Source organism: Diadema antillarum, unplaced genomic scaffold, assembly GCF_040938485.1.
Source record: "Diadema antillarum isolate AM-2024a unplaced genomic scaffold, OU_Dant_1.0 seq00000121_RagTag, whole genome shotgun sequence".
Taxonomy (NCBI): domain Eukaryota; kingdom Metazoa; phylum Echinodermata; class Echinoidea; order Diadematoida; family Diadematidae; genus Diadema; species Diadema antillarum.
The window spans coordinates 1-24,306 of NW_027271201.1; the positions used below are offsets into that span (position 1 = coordinate 1).

Here is a 24,306-nt window from a genome sequence, read left to right on the forward strand (position 1 = left end):
AATCTATTTGAACTGAAGAAATAGCTTCAACTTACAGAAAATTTGACTTATGAGGGATTACAATCAATAGAATACAAAGAGAAGAGGACTTGAAAAGACCTTTGACTCAGGCGATTATTCAACTTATGCAAGGTCGACTTAAGCAAGGTTGACTGTACTGTCATACACAAAAATTTTTTCTTGGTCCGAATACTAGCTCCTCACAAATGCCACGTTCTGTATATTGTCAACCCACAAATCATGCCCCAAGACAATTAATGAGACAAGAAGGGCTTTTCCTTCATTTCTTGCCCAGAAGTCCATGACAAAGAGACACAAGAAAGGCAAAACACCTTCCTGATAGTGTGATTTCAAACAAAATAGGTGTCTAACCTTTGTGTCCCATTCGTTGAGTGTCTTGATGTTGAGGAATTGGGTCTCACCACCAGAGCCGGCCATCACACCATCGTGTTCACAGCGTACGATGACGTTCAGGTCATCACCGATGTTCCACTTACGGTATCTGGCGAACAAAAAATAAGTTTCTAGAGCATCATCAACCAAGTTGATCAGCCTCAAAGTTATGAGTAATTTCTGAGAAGCATTTTATAACGATGGACAGCTTTATCAGACAACCTCAATAGACAGCTTAGCCCAATGACCATCGTCCCAGACATTTGACCTGCATGAGGGTCCACTTCATGAATAATTTCAATGGTCATGTTAAATTCAAAACCAAGGGTCACTGCACTTCCACCCCACTACCCCCCCCCCCCCTTCCATTGCTTGGATGCACTCACTTGTCTCAGTGTTCACATTTGCTGTCTACACTCAGTTTGATACTGAATTTCAGACAGGGATAACTAGGCATCACCGACAAGTCTAGTCATTAAAGATTCTCAGAAAAAGTGGTAAATGTACCCATGAATATAATCTTGCATAGGAAGTGTGCTCTAAAACCAGTAAACAGGCACATGTACATATACCTGAAACCAAGCACATACATACCACGCAGCATGTTTGCAGATCCCAAGGCAAGTGCACATATATAAAAAAAACAAGCATATTTACATTGCAAAATAGACGCAGACAACATTTGGATGTCAAACTCACCGATACGCCACTGATGCAACTAACGACTCCTCCTCGTCCTGGATGAACGGATTCTCCGTGTCAAATTTGTGCTTCTCATGACCCTGTGGATAAAAAACGAGACAAAACAAAAACAAAAACTTAACGAACGGCAGAGACATTTGTCAGTTGAAAGGAAGGTTTGCGATGTGTCTCACAAAAGTCCCTGCATGACAACTAAGCAGTTCTGTTCAAGTGCAACCAAACAAAAATTGTTGCCTTTTGTCATTCATATCTACTTGTATTTTCCATCCAAGCATGCTTCCATCGATCTCAAGTCCACTAAGAATCATTCCTTCAGTAAAGTCATTAATCCAGGAGAATTCTTGGATAACATTCATGCTTGCTTGCATATTTGTCAGTATGTTTGTACAATCCTCATTCTTCCTTACCATCTTCAGGCACTGCTGGGAAAAGTTGTGGTTGATGAAGGTGGCTTCCAGGGCCAGGTTGCGGGGAGAATTGATGTGGGTCCCCTCGTCCTGAGGGGGCTCCATGGCAGTCTCGTTCACGGTCAGAAGATCTGGGACCAGAAGTGACAAGACATTTCTCCATTTCTACTTTCATCTCCACAAACATCATTACTTGGATAATCATGATGGCATAGAGTACCGTGGTAATGATTTTAGTCTTTCATTATACTGTAAAAGTGGAAATTTTCGCGGAGTTGAAATTTTCGCGCATTTCGCGCAATCAGAAATTAAAAGCACGCGAATATTTTTGCTTGTCATATGTTCCTGTAATTACTGTCTTGATTCTGCAGAATTAAAAACACGCGAAACTCTTCTTACCGGGCCAAGCGCGAAAATATCCACTTTTACAGTAGCTTAGTGCTGGTTCCAAACAAAATACCCTTGCACAAGGCTTCAGGCAATGAGTTGGAACTGGGCACAAGCATGGTCAGCAACCGTTGTGTTCACAGATATTTGGGTTATGTGAGGTTGTTTAGAACCAGTTTCCATGATGATGAATAGCTATGACGTCACCCTTTGGTATTCTATTGGTGTTAACACAGCCTACAAGCTTCTTGCTCTTCTTCTTCACAACAGATATTATGGAGCTTTAGATTTAGACGCGCGGACGTTTGAGACGACAAGTGCGCTGGACGTTCTCCTCTCCCCTGCGTCGCATTGAAAAGTAGCTTTAGATTACGCTGGGACGCAACTTATAAAAAACAAAATCTCGCCCCCATATGATCAGTGCATGAAGTAGCTCTCTACGTTGCAAACTGTGCGGACGTAAAAATAGCCCGGTACGCGTAGTGAAAAACTCAGGCGATGCAAGCTAAAAATAGATCGACTTGACGCATGCTTCTGCGCACGCTAAGAACATGTTTTTTCCCTCTGAACATCCGCGCCTCTAAAATCTAAAGCTCCCTATTAACCTCTTGGGTGTGTGCTGATTTTGTGATAACTTGCATTTTTCATAGACACCTGGCCCAGTATACTCTGGATTAGTCTTCAATGGGTTAATATCATATAGGAGAGTTTGACAGAGTTTGATCTCAGATTGGATGTTCAATCTGTTCAAGGCGAAACAAGATGATACCCTTTCAGGTCTAATGACAGGAAAGTAACCATTTCAAATAGCTGTATCTGATCATATGCAGCACCATACAGCCAAATCATACAGACATACTTTGTAACACCAAAATAACATCTGCTACTTCCTGCAATATGCATGCACTCCATATACAGCTATCCACTGGCTGTGTTACTGGCTGTTATATGGCCAATGATGCTCAGTATTCAACAGAGGGCAAACTGACAGATGGCACCTACTTAATGTATAGGGCAATAACAAAAGACAAGATCTCATTTCTAAACAGTGCTTACCGAATTCGGAATCATCACGCTTATCGAAGAACAGCTTGCCTCCAACATGCTGCAGGGGAGATGTATAATGGATAAGCAATTATACATATAATTCTCCGCTTTGTATCTTGAGAAAACAATTGATACCATACCAAAATCAAATCCAAAGCAATACACACTTCATTCGAGATTACTGGCCAGGACAATCTAAATGCAGAAAATGTTTTCTACAAAAGCATAAATGTGATAAAAATAACAAACTGAGCACAGACAAGTTGTCTGCAATGAATGAACACTTACTTCATCACATAAAATAAACAAACAAAAAATAAGAAACAAACGAATAAACCCCAAAACATTGCTTCATTGCCTTTTGCTCACCTGGACGATGATGTCCCAAGAGTACACAGATCGAGGGCAGCACATTATGGAGGCAAGGATGATGTCTGTGGCAAAGACATTGCCTTTTGATGCAAGCTGGGAAGAGACACAAAAAACATAAGAGTTTTGTTCCAATCCTCCTAAGGATAAATGGATCATGGATCAAGGTAGCGCAGAATGCACATCCCAGTTTGACACAAACATTTGAGTAACAGACACGCTTTTCATAAAATCATCAAAACACACGTAACAAGTTTGCCACTCATCATAGTGATATACAATTTTGCTATCTTTATAATGTTTTTCTCCTGCATCATTTCCTTGATAAAGCCAGTTCACCGAGATTAGTGATGGCTATTTCTGTTACGGTTTGGCTCTTGATCATACAAAACAAAAAGTACGCTAAAAAGTTGTTTTTTCTGCCATAGCCATGAAAAGGATGCATGAACAACATCCTCTATAATCAAGACCGAAAACTACTCATGCATTTTACATGAACACTCTGAATTTCTGACATCCACCCACTAAAGGCTCCTCTCTAAAATCTGTGTGAATACATTTGAATCACTTGAACAAATTCACATGTGCAGAGTAAACTCTCCTACATACACAAGCAATTTTCTAAACTTGATTCGGACTCGATACATGAACGTACACAAATTAAAAGTTAGTAATATACCGCCACAACTACCAAAATCAAAACCTCACCTTCCTGATGATGGGGTCATCGGTGGTGGTGACCTTGTGGAAAAGTCTGTTGACCCTCGCTAGCCGCTTTTCCGTCTTGGTGGTGATGCGGTCAAAAAGTTTGTCATAGAACTCCAGGCTCCCACATTTGATCCTGTTACAACAACATACCAACAGAAGAGTAACATCTAACACACAAACATTCTGGTATGGGGAAAAAATATAAAAGACTATTCCCATGTCAAACAGGAAGCTGTAAGAACAGATATTAAAGGGGCATAGTCCCGGTAATGAAGAGGGCGCTGTTGATGATACTGCCGATCACCGTTAGCATTGATATGAAGATTACCGAAGTTGCAGCTGTCATCAAGAGTAAAGTGCATAGCTGTTGCTAAGTAACGTTGCCTTCGTTGTCTTCTCTGCGCATCGTGCAGTCTGTAGTAATGCCAGGGTGCGTGCAAATTGTGCTTGTTATTATGACATCACAAAAGAAGTTTGCTAAAGCTGTCATCCCCCTCAGCCGAATCATGAGCCGAACTGTGATCCAACCACTAACTACAGTGAATCAGACTTCTTCGGACTCGGGGAAGTGGGCCAAAGCGTAAGTGCCAAAGAGGAGTCCATAGCGTAGGTTTCTATAGGAAACTTGTGCCGTGCGCCCGCTTACGCATTTGACTAAAACACCGGGACCATGCACCTTTAACCCTTTGTCTCAGGTAATAGAGAAGAACATACCATGAAAAATCTATGAGGTATGGTGGAATATGGAAAAGTGTGCATGATGCGCACAAATGATTTACTGTATGACACCTTTATCATTACTTAATATTAATTTTCGACATGCATCAGTCAATCATAACAATACATGACAAAGAATGGCCTGTAAGAGCATACACTAATACTAAAGAATCTGTAACAGAGAGATTTTCTTACCAATACATATATTCCCATAGTTTAAAAAGAAAAATATGAGCAACAAACAAAGTTGAGTCTACACTTTTGGAACTCTTTCATAAGAAAACCATTCAGCTAGATCATTGCTGGATCTTATATAGAGGAACATCAAATGTTGCTGAAGTATTTGTACACTGATTGTGCTACTGCCAAATTGGCATGTCCTTGGAAAGGACTGCTTGGACATTGACCAAGCTCCAGACACTCACAGATCCTCTGGTTCTCCGACTGTGGGCAGCCGCAGTTTGTTCAGTCGGGGGAAGTCCAGCTCTTCGATGACCCCCCACTCACCCCGCACCTGGACAGATGCACTGCGAGTCTTCTGCTGATTCTGTTGGCATTTGACAAAACGTAGACACTTGTAGTCATCGGAACATTTGAAATTGAAGACACAACCTTGCTCCCACTGCTGGTCAAATATCTAGCCACATTTCAGGACTTTTATTTTTCCTTCTGATCTACAAAACCATGTCTTCTTTAAAAAAAAAAAAAAAAATAGCTTGCTATTTGTGCAGTGAAGTTTGCTGATTAAAAGCTACTGTAAAAGTGGTTTCTTTCGCATACAGAAACTTTCGCGGTTTCCATCGGTGCGGACTTTTTCTCGTGTGTTTAAATTCGCGGTTGGTAATGATAGCGCTGTACAAGCGACAAGTTCAAAACATTTTCGCGTGATGTTAAATTCACGGTTCAACCTCAAAGCGCGAAAATAAAACCACCATGAAAGAAACCACTTTTACAGTACTTGCTCGAGTGTTACGACTCTTAAAATCTCATGCATGCACACATATGCTGTGGATTATATAGGACACGTCAAGATAATTGCATTAATCTATCCATAGCTTAAATGCTACAAACTGATAAATAAAGAAATATCAAGTTTGTGTTTGAGAGAGACGGATTTGCATTTAAGGTATGCCAGTCTACTTGCCTGCAAAAGAGGTTGTATTACTGGGTACTTTACATTCACCCACTGTCAAGTTCTAAAAGGTGTTCAGGGCTGATAATTTTGCATATCAAAATCAAGGAGATTCAAGAGAACAATATGGAAGATGCATTACATGTGTGTTACATACATCTCAATACTCAACAGAGACACATTATACGTATTTCTGAAGTTGGGGAAGCTATTAGAGGACCTTGCATGATAAAGAGATATATAAATTGATCCCCCCCCCCCCCAGCCTCCTGATGGGCATTTCATGAAGCATCTTGTCAGAAATTTCATCTGACAAACTGTTTCACGCTACTGATATCCTTGCTTCTGATTGGCTGAGAGTGTATTTGTCAGAAAAAAAAAAAATCTGCCAAAATGCTTGATACTATGCCCCTCTAATCTGGAATTGTGGGGGACTTGGCAACTCTGGGCATTGTCCTCCACTGGTCACTCACATGTTGGTTCTTGTCCGGCCATCTCCTGCCTCCGTACTGCTTCTGTAACCTCCGGACCTGCCTCTGCCTCTCCTTCTGTGCCTTGGTCAGCGACTGCATGCCCGCCGAGGCACGCTGCTCCCGACGCTCCCTCTCACGTCGTAGATTACGCTGGATGGAACATAAAAAGACATGGGTGCTTTGTGGTCATTTCTTTTTTTCATTTTTGTTGTATGTCCGATGAATCAGATAAATGGCAGTGCAAACTAATTTCCTTCAAATCTATTCTTTTCATTGAATAAGTATGGGACTTTTGCTTCACCCTTGCTGATTTTCACTTGATTTAGCCATCGCAAAATTAAATGAACTGTGGACTTATGTATGTCAAAGCAACAATGCACAAAGTGCAATCTGCACATGCAGTATCTACACATCCCCAGTCCAAAAGTGGACAAGTCCAGAATACACTGATCAAATTTACATTAGGTATAATACATATACTTGCTCATAGATGGCAAGTTACAAAGTCTCTAATCAATTTTTAAAGGAGGACCTAAAATGTACATATTTTTTATCATGATACACTGCAGTTGGGACTAACTGACTACACATTCAAAAGGATGAAAAAATTCCAGTTTCTCCCACGTACCTGGTTGAATCGTATCCTGTTCCTCATGTAGATCGGCTTCTGCACCTTGGATGTATCGACCAGCTGGAATGAGGACTCATCCTGCTCGTGGACATACGTGTACTGGTTGCCAGATCCAAACTGAGAATTGTACTTGCCTAAGGAGTGAGATTGGAACATTGGCAAGACAAGAACACTCTTACACTGAGAAGGCAATATCCAACCAAAAAGCTGTAAAGACAACATATTTTTTTTTTCTCAGAATCATTCATTCAACTGATGCATAAAATATTCTGGCTTAAAGGGTGTGTACATGTTGTACAGTTCTGGTCGAGGTGAAGATTTAGCTTTCAACGTTTTGCGAGATATTCAGAAACCACTCTATGAGATGTCAAAGAGCATGCATTTCTATGGGGTATCAAAAGTTTATTCGATGAAAATCGGTTTTGAAATGGCTGAGATATCCAAAAACAAGGTGAAACAAAGAGATCCTAATAAGGTTGTGGCATGTCGCCTTTTATTATTAGCACTTTTTGGGATATCTCAGCCATTTGAAAACCAATTTTCATCAAATAAACGTTGAATCCTTCTTAAAATTGCATGCTCTTTCATATTTCATTAGAGGCTTTTCATTATCTCACTTGGGAATGTTCAAAACATGAATCCCTACCTCAACCAGTACTGTACAGTCCCTTTAAGTACTAAAAGAGGCTTCATGTATGAACTGAATTGTCTACAAGTATGAACTCAGTTTCAGTCTCTCTCATAGGTCCATGAATATCCCTATGAAAATCTACAAGTCTGAGAAAGAAAGAAGAACCTTTGCTGAACATAATAAAAAGAGGAAGTTACACTGTTGATCCAATTGTGTTCATCAATCACTTTAATTACACTGAAAACAATATAAGTCTTGTTTACCGAGATATCGCTTGTCTTGGTAGGTAGCCCCTGTCCAGTCTGATACCTGCCACAAATAAACAAACAAATAAAATGTGTAAAGTACACATATGTACAATGGACTTTAATTGACTTGAAAGGCATTGAAAACAAAAGTCATACAGCTTCTCAAAAGCAGAAAGATTTCATATCATTCAAAGAGAAGGTGATTCATTAATTCAGACAACCACATAAACACTGGTACTGGTACATGTCTTATTAGTCTTATTAGTTTAATAAAAGCTTTACTTTTAGGCATTTGGAGTGCATTTGAATTTACCAAAGTGAGCAAATTTAACTCCTATTTGTCACATGCCTGTTCCATCAGTCTAGCATTGAAGCATTGAACAAACATGATACGAAAGACCAACATTTTTCTTTTACAAAGAATACTTTTTTTTTTTTTGTGCTGGAAGCTGCCAAAGTAGTGATTGAAGAGACAACAAGGACACACAGAAGACACCCATTTCAAAACCACCATTTCATTTTTTTTTCTCCAGATTTGAAATAATTGAATAAGCACCCTATTATCTCACAAAACAACCTGAACTCATATAACAGGGCTGCACATTAACCCATTTTTTTCTACTGGTCCAACCTGTTTGTCGGACCAGTAAGAACTAAATTTTCTCATTTTTTACTGCTCCATTCCAAGAAAAAGTTACTGGTCCAACACAGAGATTTTTTTTACTGGTCCTGGACCATCGGACTAGTGTGCAGCATTGCATCTCAATACATGTACATACATAATTGCTACTTGTAATTGCATGACAATCCAGATAGCACAGTATCAAGATTTTAATTTGACTGAATGTTATAAATGTAAACCACAATAATGAGTAATCCCAGTGCACGGAGGTTAGTGTTTAATCACTGGCTGGAGTCCCACTCACAGCTTAGAGCTGCTCAATTATACATGTATTTCAATCTTATTTTACACAGCATTTTGTCATGCACAACTGTACCTGGTACATGTAGCACAGACAGATGTATCACCATGATCACTGTTTGTATCACAAGACTATTCCTTTGGTTGGAGACTTGCTTGTATCATATGATTGAAGGTGACTTTCATGATAAACATGCTCTGCTGACTCTGTCGACCATGACTTTGTGAGCTAAGTTACCGTATTGGTATTTGGTGAACAGCCCAAGTTCGTACGAATCATAGAATTGATGATTCACCATCATGCCATCCGATTGGCGATTCCAAATATTGCTTGGTCATGAACATATTTCGGCACTGGTGTACTTTTGTACCCCCTCATCAAATGATTCCGAAACAAGCACAAACTCACCCTTAGTCACTCAGTAACCTAAAATTATTGCATCTGAGTCTCCGAAGTCGAATAGAAGTTAAGTTTTAACACTTTCACAAGTGTCATAAAATCTCGAGTGCTTGAAATGCTGCTCTGTACACAAGCAATTGGCACAATAGGAATACGTTCAGTGAATGCAGTGAGGGTCGATGGTTTGATCTGAATGTACCTATCTTTATAGCAGCTTTTTCTGTGGTGTCTTTCAAAAGCAGAAATTTGTTTTTCCCTTTTCCTCAGCCAAGTCTTGTGGTAGCGGTAGTAGCTTCTATATAAAAAAGCAGTTGAGCAGCCCCTTGTACATCTTTCTCTTTCTTTTCTATCTTTAATTTCAGGTATTCCTAACTTTCCCTTTACTTCCTACTAATCATTTCTTTGTGGGTTTCCACTTGTTTAATTTGCTAAATTTTCTATTCAATCCTACTTTCTGCCTTAAATTGTTCTTGTTTCTTTCATAGTTTATCTTGCCCTCCACTTACATTTCCTTTCTTTCCTCTCCAATATCTTTTTCTGATGTTTCGTTCGGCTGTATCCATTTCTTTATTTCCTTTTCAACCCGTTTATTTTTTTCTTCATCTTCCTATTCATCTTTGCTTTTGTCCAGTTTGATTCATCTCTCACTCTGCCGTTTTCAATCTTCAATTCTTCTTTGCTTTTAACTCTTCTTTTCAAACATATCCATCTCTCCTATGCTTTCCTTTACAAAGTTTGAAAATAATGCAAGTTTCTCTTAGTTCTTTTCTTCCATTATCTTTTTCAAGTGTACTTCCTAAACCTTTTAATTTTGTCCAGGTTTACCTTTTCAGTATTCATTCATTTCTTTTCCCACCTTTTCCTAACCTTTCTCTTTTATAGCCTAATCTTTTATTCTTGCCTGATATGACCACATTTTTCACAATGTTCTTTCATTCACACACATACACACATAGGCCAACACAACAAATGTGAAAAAAAAAAAATGTCAAAACAGCAAAAACTCATTTCTACTGGACTTGGATCTCACTCAGATGCAAAGCCCAAAATATTTGTGGTTGTTGGATATTTAAGGTAAGAGTGAGTTTGTGCTTGTCTGCAGTTTGTTTTTTTTTTTTAGATCAATTGATGTGGCGGTGCAAAAAAGTAAACTACATTATCTGGCCCCTAGACCAATTGTAGACAGAAAATGTGTCCCGAGGAGTCTTTTATCATTTTTTGACTTTATTGGAGGGGATCCGTGAAGCCAGATGGAGTCTAAATCTCTGCAAAATATATCCCCCACGACCAGTTTGAGATAGATCTATTCTAGACGTTCTACAGCTACTAGTAACGTGACCTCTACAGATTGATCCTTCAGTCAACTAGCCTGCGCCCCCATGTATGGTTCCCCTACGTCTACATTAACTGATTCTATGGTAACAGGGCAATCGCGAAAAGTTTCCCCACTCCATTCACCGCTGTTCATTTCGTCATAGCCAGGGACTTCTTTCAACATCCAATCACAATAGACAGCAGACTTTGTCTTTGCACATTAGTGGAGACGCACACGCAGAACGAGCGAGAGGGAACCGATATCAGGATTTGTACTTGGCCACGGTAAATTCTGATCTTGTCTCCAGCAATTTCATCAGGATCAGCAACATGATGCCTTTGACCTCCCATTTTGCATAGCATATGGAGAGCTCAGCTCAGATACAGATCATGACGGAGCATGGACAGCACACACACAGTCACAGACACACACATTGTCATTTACTACACAGCAGCTGCTCAGATCCGTCAGTCATGAAAGTACAGCAACAGTACGTAGACTTCTATGGGAATTTACCACAGCACAGTCAGGCTTCACACAGCGTGCATGCCCTATTACTAGGGTACTCACCTTTCCCAGCCGATCACCCTTTGAAAAAGGCTGATATGGAATATCTTTAAATTGCTTTGGAATCGTGCATGGTCCCCATCCTGTAGGATTGTCCTGAATATCTGGCGGAATAAAGCGAGCACTCATTTTGACCACAAAATCTGTCTCTATCTCGTCGAATTTGGGTGCCGCATATGTCCTACAAACATGCACACATACGCGTTGTACTGCGCCTATGTTTTACGTGCGCCACATGGATAATACTTGAGAGACAACCGGACCCAAAGATATATTTCATGTTCAATAATTTCCAATATCATTTTACACTCTAAATAATTTTTTATCACGTTTCAAATACCTATGTTCTGGAAAAAATTATTTTAATGTCTTAAAATATATCAAATAGTATGTAGTTCTAAACATATTTAGTTCAAGGCTAGAACAATTGCGATGGCGGCCTCCTTGATCGAAATTTTGGGGCGATGCGTCGCAAGTCAGAAACAAAAAAGCCAAAAAACGTACGACTAAAGGTCGTGAACATTTGTTAAACTTGGAGTCATCGTCCTAAAAAAAATTGTGTTTTTTGTTGTTGTTGTTGTTGTATGAGGATCATTTATTACGAGGACGCTGCTGCCTGCCTGTTTTTCTTTCCAAGCACCCACGTCCCACGGTCGCGGTCACGGTACGGAGCTGGAGCTCGGAGTCGGGGTTAACTCCTCCGGGGCGCTCCATTACAGCGCAGCGTTGCGTTCGGGCTGGTCGCAGTTGTAAACCACGGACGGACGCGGACGGACGGTCACGCCGACTCACACGGGGTCTTCTGCTTCTGTGATTCTCGCTTCCACCCACGGCCTAACGTTAGGCTAAAAAATGACTACCCAGGTTTTTTTATGTAGCAGTTGAGCTGAGAGGATATCACCATGATCACTCCACCACACTGTGAATGCACTAACCACACAGAAAAAGTCTCCACACGACCACACGTACACACAGCAGCTAGCACCGCATTCCTTCCCTGACCCTGCCTGCCCCGCCCCGCCGGCCCAGGCCTGACTGAGCTGTCTTCACAATCACAGTTGTTCTAACTTCTATTTAGGCCTATCTATACTATAGTCTGAAGTAGAACCCTGTCCCTGACTCCCTGTTCTTATGTCACTCATGAGTCATTGCCATTGCTTGGGTACTGCACTGGTCTGTGTGCTCTGTAAAACTCTGGTTGCCACTTGCCACTTGTTGACCACTTAAAACTTTTTATGTGGTTCCCCTTTCTGAGAAGAGAATGGATTTTTTTTTTTTTAATTAAACTAGGCCTACCAGTAAAAAAACGGTAGAAAGGTGATCTAACTTGTTTGATCTGTACATTTTATTTATCAGGTAGAAACATAGCCTGACCAGACGCTGTTTAATAATATGCTGTACTGTCGTGTTACGTACAGCGACTGGGCTGTGTATAGTTAGTAGAAACAGGAGAGATGTGTAGTGTACTCTAGTCTTTGACTGATATCTGACAATTTGTATATTGCTGTTGCAAAATATAGTTTTGTACTGCACAAAGCTGATATTTAATAATACATCTCAAGAACGGGCTCAAGAGAATTAACTTGTCACTAATGTCAGTATGGGCATGGTCTGTTGACATTAAATGAAACTTGCGATATTGAATCTACCACCAGCCATTGGGTGCGGGCGGGTATGATACTTCCTCTTTGTTCTCGAAACCTGTGGAAGTTCACCAAATCTCATATTGTCGTGATGGCGCGAGGATATGCGACCAAGGTGCTGAATGTGGCAGAAAAGAATGATGCTGCGAAGTCAATAGCAGAGGTGATGGCCAAGGGCAGATACAGAAGGGTAATTGTTTGACAATAATTGAAGTTCCATGACATTGATTTTCTGGCATAAATAAAAGCATCCCATTGATAAAAACTTGACTAATTCGCTTGAATGTTTGGTACCTGGTAGTCACGAAATACTTCAGAGAACTATGTAATGACTGAAAAGATGATGTTAGATGTGGTTTCCTACAAGGTTATCAGGAATTTGTTTTGAAACTCAGTCCTTGAATTTTACCCTTAATAGAGCTGCACTTCAGTTTAGGAGTTCATATGTCTTAATCTTACAATTATGGGTTTTACACTTTTAATTTACTTCACATTTAGTGAACAATTTTTCATTTGTTGAAAGAGTTTCCAACTGAATTGAAGTGGACAATATTAAAGTATCATCCTTTTTGAGGGGACAGATTACAGGGGATGGTATGTACCACACTTTTGTTACAGACTACTGTCTGTATATGACTAAAAATTTGCAAACTTACTTTGAAATATGTTGTGCATGCAGTAAATGAGGAGCAACAGAAGATCACTTACAGTGATATTGATCGCCATCGTCTTCACACATGCTTTTCATTCATTTACAGAGAGAAGGTTTCTCAAAGTTCAATAAGATCTACGAGTTCGAATACAACATTCTGAATCGGCAGTGTGAAATGACTATGACTTCAGTTTCTGGACATCTGCTCAACTATGAGTTTGCAGTTGCTTTTCAAAAATGGTAAGTAGGCATAAGGCTTTACCCAAATGTAATTTTACATCCACAGTGAGAACATCTTTACCTTTACAGCAGTATATGGTGTTTATTTTTTTTTTTCTTGAAGTGCTGTGTTAAAAAGATTTAAATTTGCCTTTGAAGATCAGGTACAAGAACATAGGCCTTGGACATGTAGGAGTAATACTTGAAATGAAAAGTTGAAAGTTGAATTTGTAACGTTCACACATTCATGCATACATTGTATATTATAATGGTTTAGAGTTGCAATACTCGGACATCTATTGTCCATTGCCTTGTATAGCACATCAAATTTAGCTGCTAGTTCAATGATGTGCACTTGCTCTTTTCTCCATCTGTGAAATGTCATCTTACTAGTACTAGTGGTGAGATCTGTCAAAATGAACATACTTGTATCTTCTAGGAACAGTACAAAATACGTCAATTTAAGTCTTTATTGCTCCATCCCACTTTAGATTGAAAGATTTAATGTTTATTTTTTATTTCTTTTTTGAAGGGGGATGGTGATATGCTACATAACTCTTTGGTCAGATTTGAACATAAGCACACTATAATATTTTACTATTGTGTGTTAGCAATGATACAGATAGAGATACAGATACAGATATTTTTATTAGTCTTTCTTCCAACAAAAAGGATAATCATTTTCCAGGTGAAAAAATACAATACAAATTATACAAAGTATACATAATTCAGACATAAAAATATAACTACAACAATATAAATTAGCAGTCGCACATAATATACAATCCACATAAATTAAAACACAATTAAAATATCTTCACAATCATAATACAGAGTAACCAGGAAGAGAGACTAATAAGAGATAAAAAGACAGAGAGAGAAAGAAATAAGAAAGAGAGTGAGGGAGAAAGAAAAAAGGGAGACACCCAACTAGAAGTGGTAAAAAGAAAGGAAAAAGTCTGATATAGACAAGAGAAAAAGGACATCATTTATGCACTGCACTGTGTTTAAATTGAATTACAAGAAAGAAATACATATACAAAGACTGCACTGGGAAAGACACAAAGACAACCTGTCGATAGTGCCCTAGTTAAGGACACAAGCTGGAATGCAGTGTTCAGGAGTAGCATACCTTCATGTAACTTCATGTAACTTCAGATGCGGAATGTCCCACCAGGTGCAAGCCAGGCAGTGACCATGCCAACCGAATCATGCAAATTTGTGTAGTTAGCACGATCAACGCCCAGCACACTCCAGGCGAGACAATCCGCATCTACTCAAACAATTTACCATGGTTTTGTGTAAGTGTGCTTAATGCATGTGAGGTTAAAACAAATCGAGTGGTAAAAATAAATAAATATGACCAAACGTCTTCATTATATCAAGTGATACGAGGCGAGAAGTGAGGGTGAGAGGGGAATGAGGGGGAAAGAAAAGAAGAGGAAGAAAGAAAAAAAAAAGAGGGAGAAAGCAAGAAAAAGAAGAAAAGAGAAAGAGAAAAAAATGCATATGCTGGTAGAGAGACTACATGTACCCTATTGTTTCCCCATCAATAACAAATTAAGTAACATATTATAATGCATATAACAAATTTAAATGGCATCTTATGATACATATAAATCCCTAAACACAATTCATGTGTCAAATCTACAGACGCCTAAGAAAAGATTAAAGAAAGTGACTACGGTAGAAACCAAACAGCTCCAACTGACTCAGTGTCGCTGAGTACTATTGAATAAGTATATTGCACTTGGAATTAAAAATTCTTCTTTGTAATATCTAATGATACAAAAAAAGAAGGTAGGGGAAGGGGAGGGAGAAAAGAAAAAGAAAAGAAAGAAAGAAAGAACAGTTAAAGAAATGTTGAAAAGAAAGAAAAAAAAAGAAAGATAGCAAGAAAAGAGAGAAAAATGCATATGCTAGAAGAGAAACTGCATGCTTTCCCCATCAATAACAAATTTAAATGCATACATGAAGTATATAAATTCCTAACATAATTCTTCACAGATAGTTACATTGGATGTATCAGTTTCATAAGGTTCATATGTCAGTCTACAGACTCATAATAAAAAGGACTTCAGCAAAGACCGAACAGTCACTGACTCAGCATCGCTGTAAACTATTGAATAAGTGTATTGCACATGGAATGAAAGTTTTCCGAAAACGTTCTGTTCTGACACGTATCTGACGTGCTCGACCAGACTCATTTAAAATCACTGAGGATTTAGTGGTTGTAAAGAATCCTTCAATAATTTTTGAAAGTGAGTCAGAAGCCGTTCATCTGCCAAATTACTGAGACATTCTACATCTTCACCTATTATTTTCCCAGCAGTCTTTGTAATCCTCTCAAGCCTTAACCTATCCTGTACCCTCAGAGAGTTAAACCAGATGACACAACAATATGTGATCACAGATGCTGATCTAAAATGAAGGAAAGGGTAACTTTTATGTGGTAATGATTGAATGATCCTGTTTATCTACCCATAGGCATTCATGCAACCCAGTGGCCTTGTTTGATGCCCCGGTGCAAAAAGGATGTCCAGATAACTACAGAGATATCAAGGTACTGTATAACAAGCATTCTAGGTAGCCATTAGTTAAGTAGAATACAATTTTGTGTGTGTGACAAGCGTATGTAATATGTGCCTTTCTGGAGCTGTTCCAATCCATTTTTGTTTTTCCTTTGATTGGCAGTTGCTTCTTTATCAGAAGCATAATTGAGTACCAGTTTGTCTAAATGTAACCACTGTATACAAAAGTAGACTAGACTGATTTCCATCTGAATTTATTGTGTTTTTTCTCTAACCTGTTAACTTGCATGAGAAGGCTGTTCAATGTATCCCACAGTGTGCAAGTGGTACATGATGTTACTTGAAAACCTCAAGTGGTGTTGATCCTGCTTAATTCTGCTTTGTAGTGTACCCAAGTAATGTATTGAATTAGTGAGCATTCTGTATTTGAATTTACTCAATAATGTATGAATATGGATGTGTCTACTCAAGTGTATTCGTATGAATTACAAATGTATGTGTGTCAGAAGTCACTGTTTTTTGCTATATATCTGCGGGTGCTGTTCGTTATTCCAAAGGTTCGCTATTCCGAAGGTTCGTTGTTCCGAAGGGTCGTTAATCCGAAACACGCAAATTCCCTATACCTAGAGGTTCGTTAATCCGAAAATGAAAAAGGGTTCGTTAATCCGAAAATTTGTGGCGTTATTCCAAAGGTTCCGTTTTCCGAAGATCGGTTAATCCAAAAATGAAATTCGGAACAATGAACCTTCGGAATAACGAATCTTAGGAATAAAGAGTCTTCGGAATAACAATCCTTCGGAATAACGAGCTGTAACCATATCTGCACACTGCGTTTTTATTGGCGAATGTGATATTTCCGTCACTTCATATTCCTTGCTGCTTTCTGCTTTGCAGAGAACTCTAGAGCGTGAGGCAAGGAGTGCGGAGATTCTGGTTGTATGGACAGATTGTGACAGAGAAGGAGAGAACATCGGATATGAGGTCATAGATGTCTGCAAAGCAGGTACCTTCAAAAGTTCTTCTTAAAATTGTTGTTTAATCTCATCAGTTTTTCAGATTTGAATATTCATTAATTGCAAATTTAATGGTTGTCAGTATCTTTGGGTGAGGAGTAATATTTAATTCTAATTAAGTTAATATTTCCTTCATTTTTCTGAAAGGTTCTCAAGTTACACTTGTATCTCATGGTCGATTGTACAATTTGTACTTCCCTTTATGTTATGCAGTCACAAATTGTGGGTGGAAGATACGCTACTTTGCATTCCTTTCAAGTGAAAATAAAGTCTGGTGAGGGTTTCTTTTGGAGTGCAGACACCAGACACAGCTGTCTTCCTTCATTTCATCAGTAATTGTCATGTATTCAAAGGCTGTTTCTTTATCCGTGAACTGTGATGTGAGCTTCACTGTAAAGAAATGCCCTGCTTGGTCCAAGATGTCGCTATTTGTGGTTTATGGAATGTGACTTGTCTAAACACGGATGCTGCATGTGTTTTGCTGCTGATATGCCAAAAGAGATTTCAGCAAGCATTTCTCTTTATTTCATTCTGTTCTAAATCATATACTAGTAAATGCATTGACGAATCATTTATGCACCATGAGGTACATCTCGTTCTCTTCTATCTATTCTAACAGTGAAACCAAACCTTCAGGTGTATCGTGCAAGGTTCTCTGAAATTACTCCCCAGTAAGTATAAAACATAGTATGCTTTGGACATTGTACATGCTACAGCAAACTTAACCCGTTGAGGACGGTTTGATTTTGCTATAACATGCATTTCCCGTAGGCACCTCCCCGAGTATACGTGGGACTCGTCTTCAACGGGTTAATTACAATTTCTTTCCTAACCAAAGTGGAAAATCTATATCTCTGTGAATTTTAGTCATGAAATGAAAAGGATATTACTATAAAGCATGTAGTATATTTCTCATTTTCTTTTAATTTAGAATTGCAAATATTTGACTGTGACTTGATGAATGACTATGTACAATGTACTTCAATGCATAACAATGTTCGCATACCGCAGATAAATGTTATACACAAGAATCTAGCATGTAGTCCAATCTGGTTTCTCCATCATGTGACTGTTCATGCATCCTTGTACCTTTTGCCACAAGGCAACAGGCAGCACATGGTACTTCTTTCCATGTTCAAGTTTTGTGTAAGAATGAACGTGTTACATTATGAAATATATATGAAAAATAATAAAGAATGATCCTTTGTGCTTTCATAGAATATGCTTTCATCCATCAATCCATGTCTATCAACTTAAGTGTGAATGCTTAGTCCACTACTTCATGTCACACCTCTTCCTGTTTCTTTGGAGTGGTACGATGTGCTATGTGATAGTGCTCTCCCCCAATTCCATCCTTCGTTTGTTTGTTTCTTCTGATTGCAGATCCATTGCCAATGCATGTCGTAATCTGGGCAGACCTGACCAGCGGGTGTCTCAAGCAGTGGATGTCAGGCAACAGCTTGATCTCAGGATAGGTAGGAGAAATAGACCTCTATAAGTCCCTTATCAATATCGTCATCATCATCATCATCATCATCATCATCATCATCATCATCATCATCATCATCATCATCATCAAGGACTACACATTCCTCTTACCAGCCTAATCTTGGTAATAGCCTTGTGAGGCATGAACCATTGAATTTGACTAAATGTCTCTTTGACCAGTCAACTGGCACATTTGGTCAGTTTTCTCTATCTGTGTGCATTAAGTTGATCTTTATAGTTTTGAGTCACCAAGCAACATCATTCATACCAGTATCCATCTGCAATTGAATATCCAGGTGCAGCGTTCACCAGGTTTCAGACCCTCCGCCTCCAGAGAGTCTTCCCAGAACTTCTGGCCAATCAGCTCATCAGCTTTGGCTCCTGCCAGTTCCCCACCCTGGGCTTCGTGGTGGAGCGCTACAAACAGGTGGAGGCCTTCATCCCAGAGACTTTCTACAAGATCAAAGGTATTTTGAACCACAAGGTTGCCATCTACCAGGAATAACTTGAAATTAATTTGTAGTAGTGGTCAGTTACAATTCATTCTTGAATTAATTTACAAATGTTGATTACATAGTTTTCAACATTGTTGTATTTGCAAGGACAAAGTATTTGCATACATGGCAGTTAGGTTTGTTATGAAATGGGATGACAAGAACTGAATTCTGATCTGTTGTCATATATTCAGTAGTATAGGCAAGCATGGTGTCACCGGACACCATGATATTACCGGACACGCACAGTTTTGCATACTAATGACATTCTGTACGCGCGAGACTTCGTAGATTAGCCTCACAGAACTTTGTGTTGACCGAAATCGCAAAAAACGCAACATAAAATTGTAAAAACACGAAGAAATTCACACTTTACCTCAAATTTATAGTTGAGTGACCCACACCTCGTCATAGTTAATATTTATGCATGTTTGAATCACATTTCGTGACTGAAATTCTATGAAATCCCACTCACATACAGGAAAAATGCTGAAGATGCCAATAGAACCAAAAGTTCACTGATCGATATCGGAAATTTGCAGCTCTCGTCCTCAAAATGCGAACGATGTGGAATAGTTGTGCGCCAAGGGGCCCGCAACTCGTCACCCGCGCGTGCAGGTCCCATAGACAAAGCACGTAAACTAGAAACAGAGTCTAACCAGTTGTCGATTTCTCACATGGTTTTATTGCGTGCAACTGTTCGAAATGTTCAAGACAGACATTTTACTGTAAAATACGAAATTTGAACCTCATTTGCCGATTTTTTCCTTGTCATCCGCTCGATGAGAATTTGTACGGTGATTTGTGGGATAAATTGTGATTCTGGTGCAAGGACTAGGTGCGAAAGATGTCGATTATTTCATTGCGAAAATCGCGTCCGGTAATACAATGCGATTTTGCACCGCGCAAAAAGACAACTTTTTTAGAGGGGTATGTTTGAAGCATATTTTCTAAAAGCTGGAGCGAACAATTGACATAAGTTGGCTGAATCCGTAATTTTCAGAAGTCTGTGAATAAGTGGTGTTATTTTTAGCCAAAATTTCATCCTCTGAGTACGGAATTCAAAGCCACGAAAAAAAGCGTCCGGTAATTGGATGTCCCACCCTATATGTGTTGAAGCACAGTTTCCCACTTTTGCTGCTTTTAAAAAATTCCGCTATGTTTCCGCCAACTGCCGGAAATCCAAATGAATTGTGTTAGTGGTCAGATGTAATCAATTCTGGAATCATTTTACAAATGTTGATCACATACATAGTTCCAGCATGGCTGTATTTGGATGGGACTATGTGCATATTTTTGAGTTCTGATCTGTTTTCATATCTTATATTTGTTGATGGACAGTTTCCCACCAGACAGAAGAGGGTTTGGTGGACTTCAACTGGAAGAGACACCGATTGTTTGACCAGCTGGCCTGCCAAGTGTTCTATGACATATGTACAGAGGTAAGTCAACTCAGAATATTCCCGGTAGGTTTACTGTGCATATGCTTACGGAAGAGCTAACCCAGGAACTTTAAGTGAAACTGTGATTGATTGATTGATTGATTGATTGATTGATTGATATTTTATTTTTGTTAACTTCAATTCAGTACGCACGACATATTGTTTCAGTTGTGCACATTCAGGTAAAATTTGTGTTTGCTGAGTGTAACCTTTCTACTCTTCACTGTCCAGGCATGAGTTCATATGAAATTGTAATACACTGACAGAAGTAACTTGATTTACAAGGTATCCTAAGTAAAGTGATAACATAAAATGATACAGCTTGCAATATATGTATTACATCATGCACATGCGCTTAATACAGTTTGATTTGGACATGTGGCAGTGTGTATTTGATTGTGTACATTCACATGCTATTTTTGTAACCTTCTTACCTTGTTTTCAAAAAAAAAAAAAAATGATTTAAGTTTGACATATCATCTTGATCCTTTTTGAGCATTCCACCTGTTACTACTCTGTTGAATATTCAGAATCCCTTGGCTACTGTGGTTGAGGTGCGTAGCAAACCAAAGAGCAAGTGGAGGCCCCTTCCTCTGGATACTGTGGTAAGTTTGTGTATCGGTACATCCATACTCTGTGACACGAGTCAATTGATGAAACGGCATTCACTGGTTGTCCTTTTGTCACTCAAATGGCAGCAAAAGTTTAGCTCAACCTACAGCACTGTGTTACCAAGTTGTGTTAATTCTCCTTGTGAGTATGATAATTTCTTGTTGCTTCATTTGCTTTAGAATGACTACAAATACTCTTCTGGGCCCCATTTCATAAAAAGTTGATATAATAGCAACTCTTGCTGGGATGACAATTGTCATGGAAATGACAAGAATCCAGCTTCCTGATTGGCTGTTGCTATTGGAAGTTGCCATTCCAGCAAGAGTTGCTATCCTAAAATTTTTTTTATGAAATGGGGCCCTGGAGTTTGTGTATGCACTACACTGTACATTTCACTATGAGAATATGACAGGATGATTGACCGATTAGATTTAGGGAAAATTAGTGTATGTATGCAACTGGAAAGTATGAAGATTAAGATAACATGTAGCATATCATGGGGGAGATGATGAATCTTTTTGGTATATGCTACAATGTAGTTCGTTTGCTTACTATGCAGTAAATATGCAATATGTTTTCTCACTCGTATGGTGTTCCCTCTCTTCAATTTGTCTCTTTCTGTACATGAGCTCAATGTCTCACTGCTCTTTAACCTCACTAGGAACTTGAAAAACTTGCTTCGAGAAAGTTGAAGATCAGTGCTCAGCAAGCCATGAAAATTGCAGAGAAGCTCTACACGCAGGGGTATGTAAAGGATGTGCTTTTCACAATCAAATTTTATATTACTACGTGGTCACAAATGTGCTTTAAAGGACAAGTTCACCTTCATAAACATAAGGATTGAGAGAATGTAGCAATATTAGTAGAACACATCATTGAAAAATTGAGGAAAATCGGACAATCCGTTCAAAAGTTATGAATTTTTGAAGTTTTTGTGCCGTAACCGCTGGATGAGAAGACTACTGCAGTGTGTGAATAACTTAGATGTCACATGCGTACAACAATATAAGGAAAATATAAAGAGAATTTCACAAAATTTTATCTTATGAAAAAAGTTCACATTCCCCCGACTCGTTACCGACAAATGTTATGGGTAATATTATTCCCCCTGCCTTTAGAAAGAGCCAAGTCAAGTGCTCTTTTATTATGTGAAAAAAGTGAAAATATGTTGAATTTTCTTTATACTTTCTTTATACTGTTGTACGCATATGACTCACAAGCTGTAGTAGTCTCCTCATCCAGCGGTTCCAACACAAAAATTTTAAAAATTCATAACTTTTGCATCGATTGTCCAATTTTCCTCAAACTTTCACTGATGTGTTCTACTAGCATTGTTGCATTCTCTCAATCCTTATGTTTATTAAGGTGAACTTGTCCTTTAACTAAACTGCAAATGTCATTTGCTTTCAAAATGTCTTCCGCTATTTTTCCTGAGTTATGTGCACATGTATTCCTGTTCTTTTTCTTACTGTACAAGGATCCTTTTGATTTGTTTTGAATAATGTAAAATTGTTGTGAAATTTGCCTATTGTCTTTTGACACTCACATTTGAAACCATTTTTGGCCTCTCAATATCAATGTAGTTGTGAAGACAGTCATTCGGAGGGTATACGCAAAATGAACCACTCTGGATTAATTGTATCCCCCGCCATGTATGCAGAGGATACTTTGGATTCAGCAGCGTTACGCCGCAGCATCACATTCTTGTGTGCACTCTAGCGGCCACAAACCTGGATAGATTTTATTGAAATTTTGTCTGGAGGTTCATATTGGTAATATCTCCAGACCTATAACTTTGGGTGATGCTGCCCCCATTGTTCCGTCTTTTATAGGGTAAAATGCCATATTTTTTTGCATAGTTTGTGTGCGCCCGAGAGGTCACATTCGTCAACAGATTTTGTTCAAATTTGGTATTGAGGTTTATCATTATGTACTCTACAAGCCTATAGATTTTGGATGTGCTGCCCCCAGTGCTCCATCTTTTATAGGGTCAAAGGTCATATTGTTGGTGGATGGTTTGTGTGCGCTCTATAGGCTACATTTCTCGACGGATTTTGTTCAAATTTGGTATGAAGGTCTATCATGATATGATCTACAAGCCTATAGATTTTGGATGTGCTGCCCCCAGTGTTCCGTCTTTTATAGGGTCAAAGGTCATATTGTTGGTGGATGGTTTGTGTGCGCTCTATAGGCTACATTTCGAAATGGATTTTGTTCAAATTTGGTATGAAGGTCTACCATGATATGAGCTACAAGTCGAAAGTTTTTGGATGTGCCGCCTACAGTGTTCCATCTTTTATAGGGTCAAAGGTCATATTGTTGATGGATGGTTTGTATGTGAGCTCTATAGGCTAAATTTGTGAACAGATTATGTTCAAAATTGGTATGGAGGTTTATCATGATTTTATCTACAAGCCTATAGATTTTGGATCTGCTGCCTCCAGTGTTCCGTCTTTGTAGGGTCAAAGGTCGTGTTGTTGGTGGATAGTTTATATGCACTCTACAGGCTACATTTCTCGACAAATTTTGTTCAAATTAGGTATGAAGGTCTACCATGATAAAATCTACACTGACCCCAGTGTTCGGTCTTTTATAGGGTCAAAAGTCATATTGTTGGTGGATGGTTTGTGTGCGCTCTATAGGCTACATAGATTTTGTTCAAATTTGCTATGAAGGTCTACCATGATCTAAGCTGCACCTCGTCTTCGCAATATTCACCTTTATGTTTGAAGAAGGGAGGGGATCTTTGTCCTCGCTCAAACGTGAAGATGAAGCAAAAGCTGCTGCTAGTGCCGAGGGATACAATAGCATTGCGCGGCAATGGACATATCTAGTTTGTTCAATGGCATGAAAGCTAAAATGCAAAAGATAAGACTTCTATCGTGTAGTCTGGTGTGAATCTCAGAAATTTCCTAACTTTCCACTGAGTTTGAGAGGAATTTGGCTTCAGTCAGCATTTGCATCTACGTTCATTCAACTTTGCTTCATGTTTGTTTTCTCTAGCTCTGTATAGTTGTTTATACATTGCAGATAGCAGCAGAGATATAAAGCTGAACCGTGATATTTTATGGGAAGCAGAGTGAGACACTCAAATAATGCATCTCATAACTTTGTCATTAATCTGCTCTGTTAGGATAGATAAAATACATGCATTGAACAATAT

General features: G+C 38.9%; 2 protein-coding genes across 2 annotated transcripts in view; one reads left to right on the forward strand and one right to left on the reverse strand.

Annotated features, from left to right (window-relative positions):
- Window positions 1-372: 372 nt before the first annotated feature.
- On the reverse strand, window positions 373-11,250 carry LOC139727156 (eukaryotic translation initiation factor 3 subunit D-like; the record flags this gene model as incomplete). Its single annotated transcript, XM_071638131.1, has 11 exons — window positions 11,053-11,250; window positions 7,861-7,906; window positions 6,964-7,100; window positions 6,336-6,485; window positions 5,156-5,277; window positions 4,014-4,146; window positions 3,306-3,401; window positions 2,946-2,994; window positions 1,503-1,633; window positions 1,093-1,175; window positions 373-502 (listed from the first exon to the last, which is right to left on the reverse strand). Coding segments are annotated over exons 1-11 (1,203 nt in total), but the record flags the coding sequence as incomplete, so codon positions are not given.
- Window positions 11,251-12,712: 1,462 nt separating this feature from the next.
- The window catches only part of LOC139727155 (DNA topoisomerase 3-alpha-like), a 30,686-nt gene continuing 19,092 nt past the window's right edge, over window positions 12,713-24,306 (forward strand). The window contains exons 1-10 of the mRNA XM_071638130.1: window positions 12,713-12,882; window positions 13,451-13,584; window positions 16,051-16,126; window positions 16,989-17,097; window positions 17,727-17,778; window positions 18,491-18,582; window positions 18,892-19,062; window positions 20,431-20,531; window positions 21,062-21,136; window positions 21,805-21,887. Coding sequence (XP_071494231.1) covers window positions 12,724-12,882; window positions 13,451-13,584; window positions 16,051-16,126; window positions 16,989-17,097; window positions 17,727-17,778; window positions 18,491-18,582; window positions 18,892-19,062; window positions 20,431-20,531; window positions 21,062-21,136; window positions 21,805-21,887 — 1,052 coding nt within the window. The 5' untranslated portion in view covers window positions 12,713-12,723. The remainder of the gene's footprint in view (window positions 12,883-13,450; window positions 13,585-16,050; window positions 16,127-16,988; window positions 17,098-17,726; window positions 17,779-18,490; window positions 18,583-18,891; window positions 19,063-20,430; window positions 20,532-21,061; window positions 21,137-21,804; window positions 21,888-24,306) is intronic.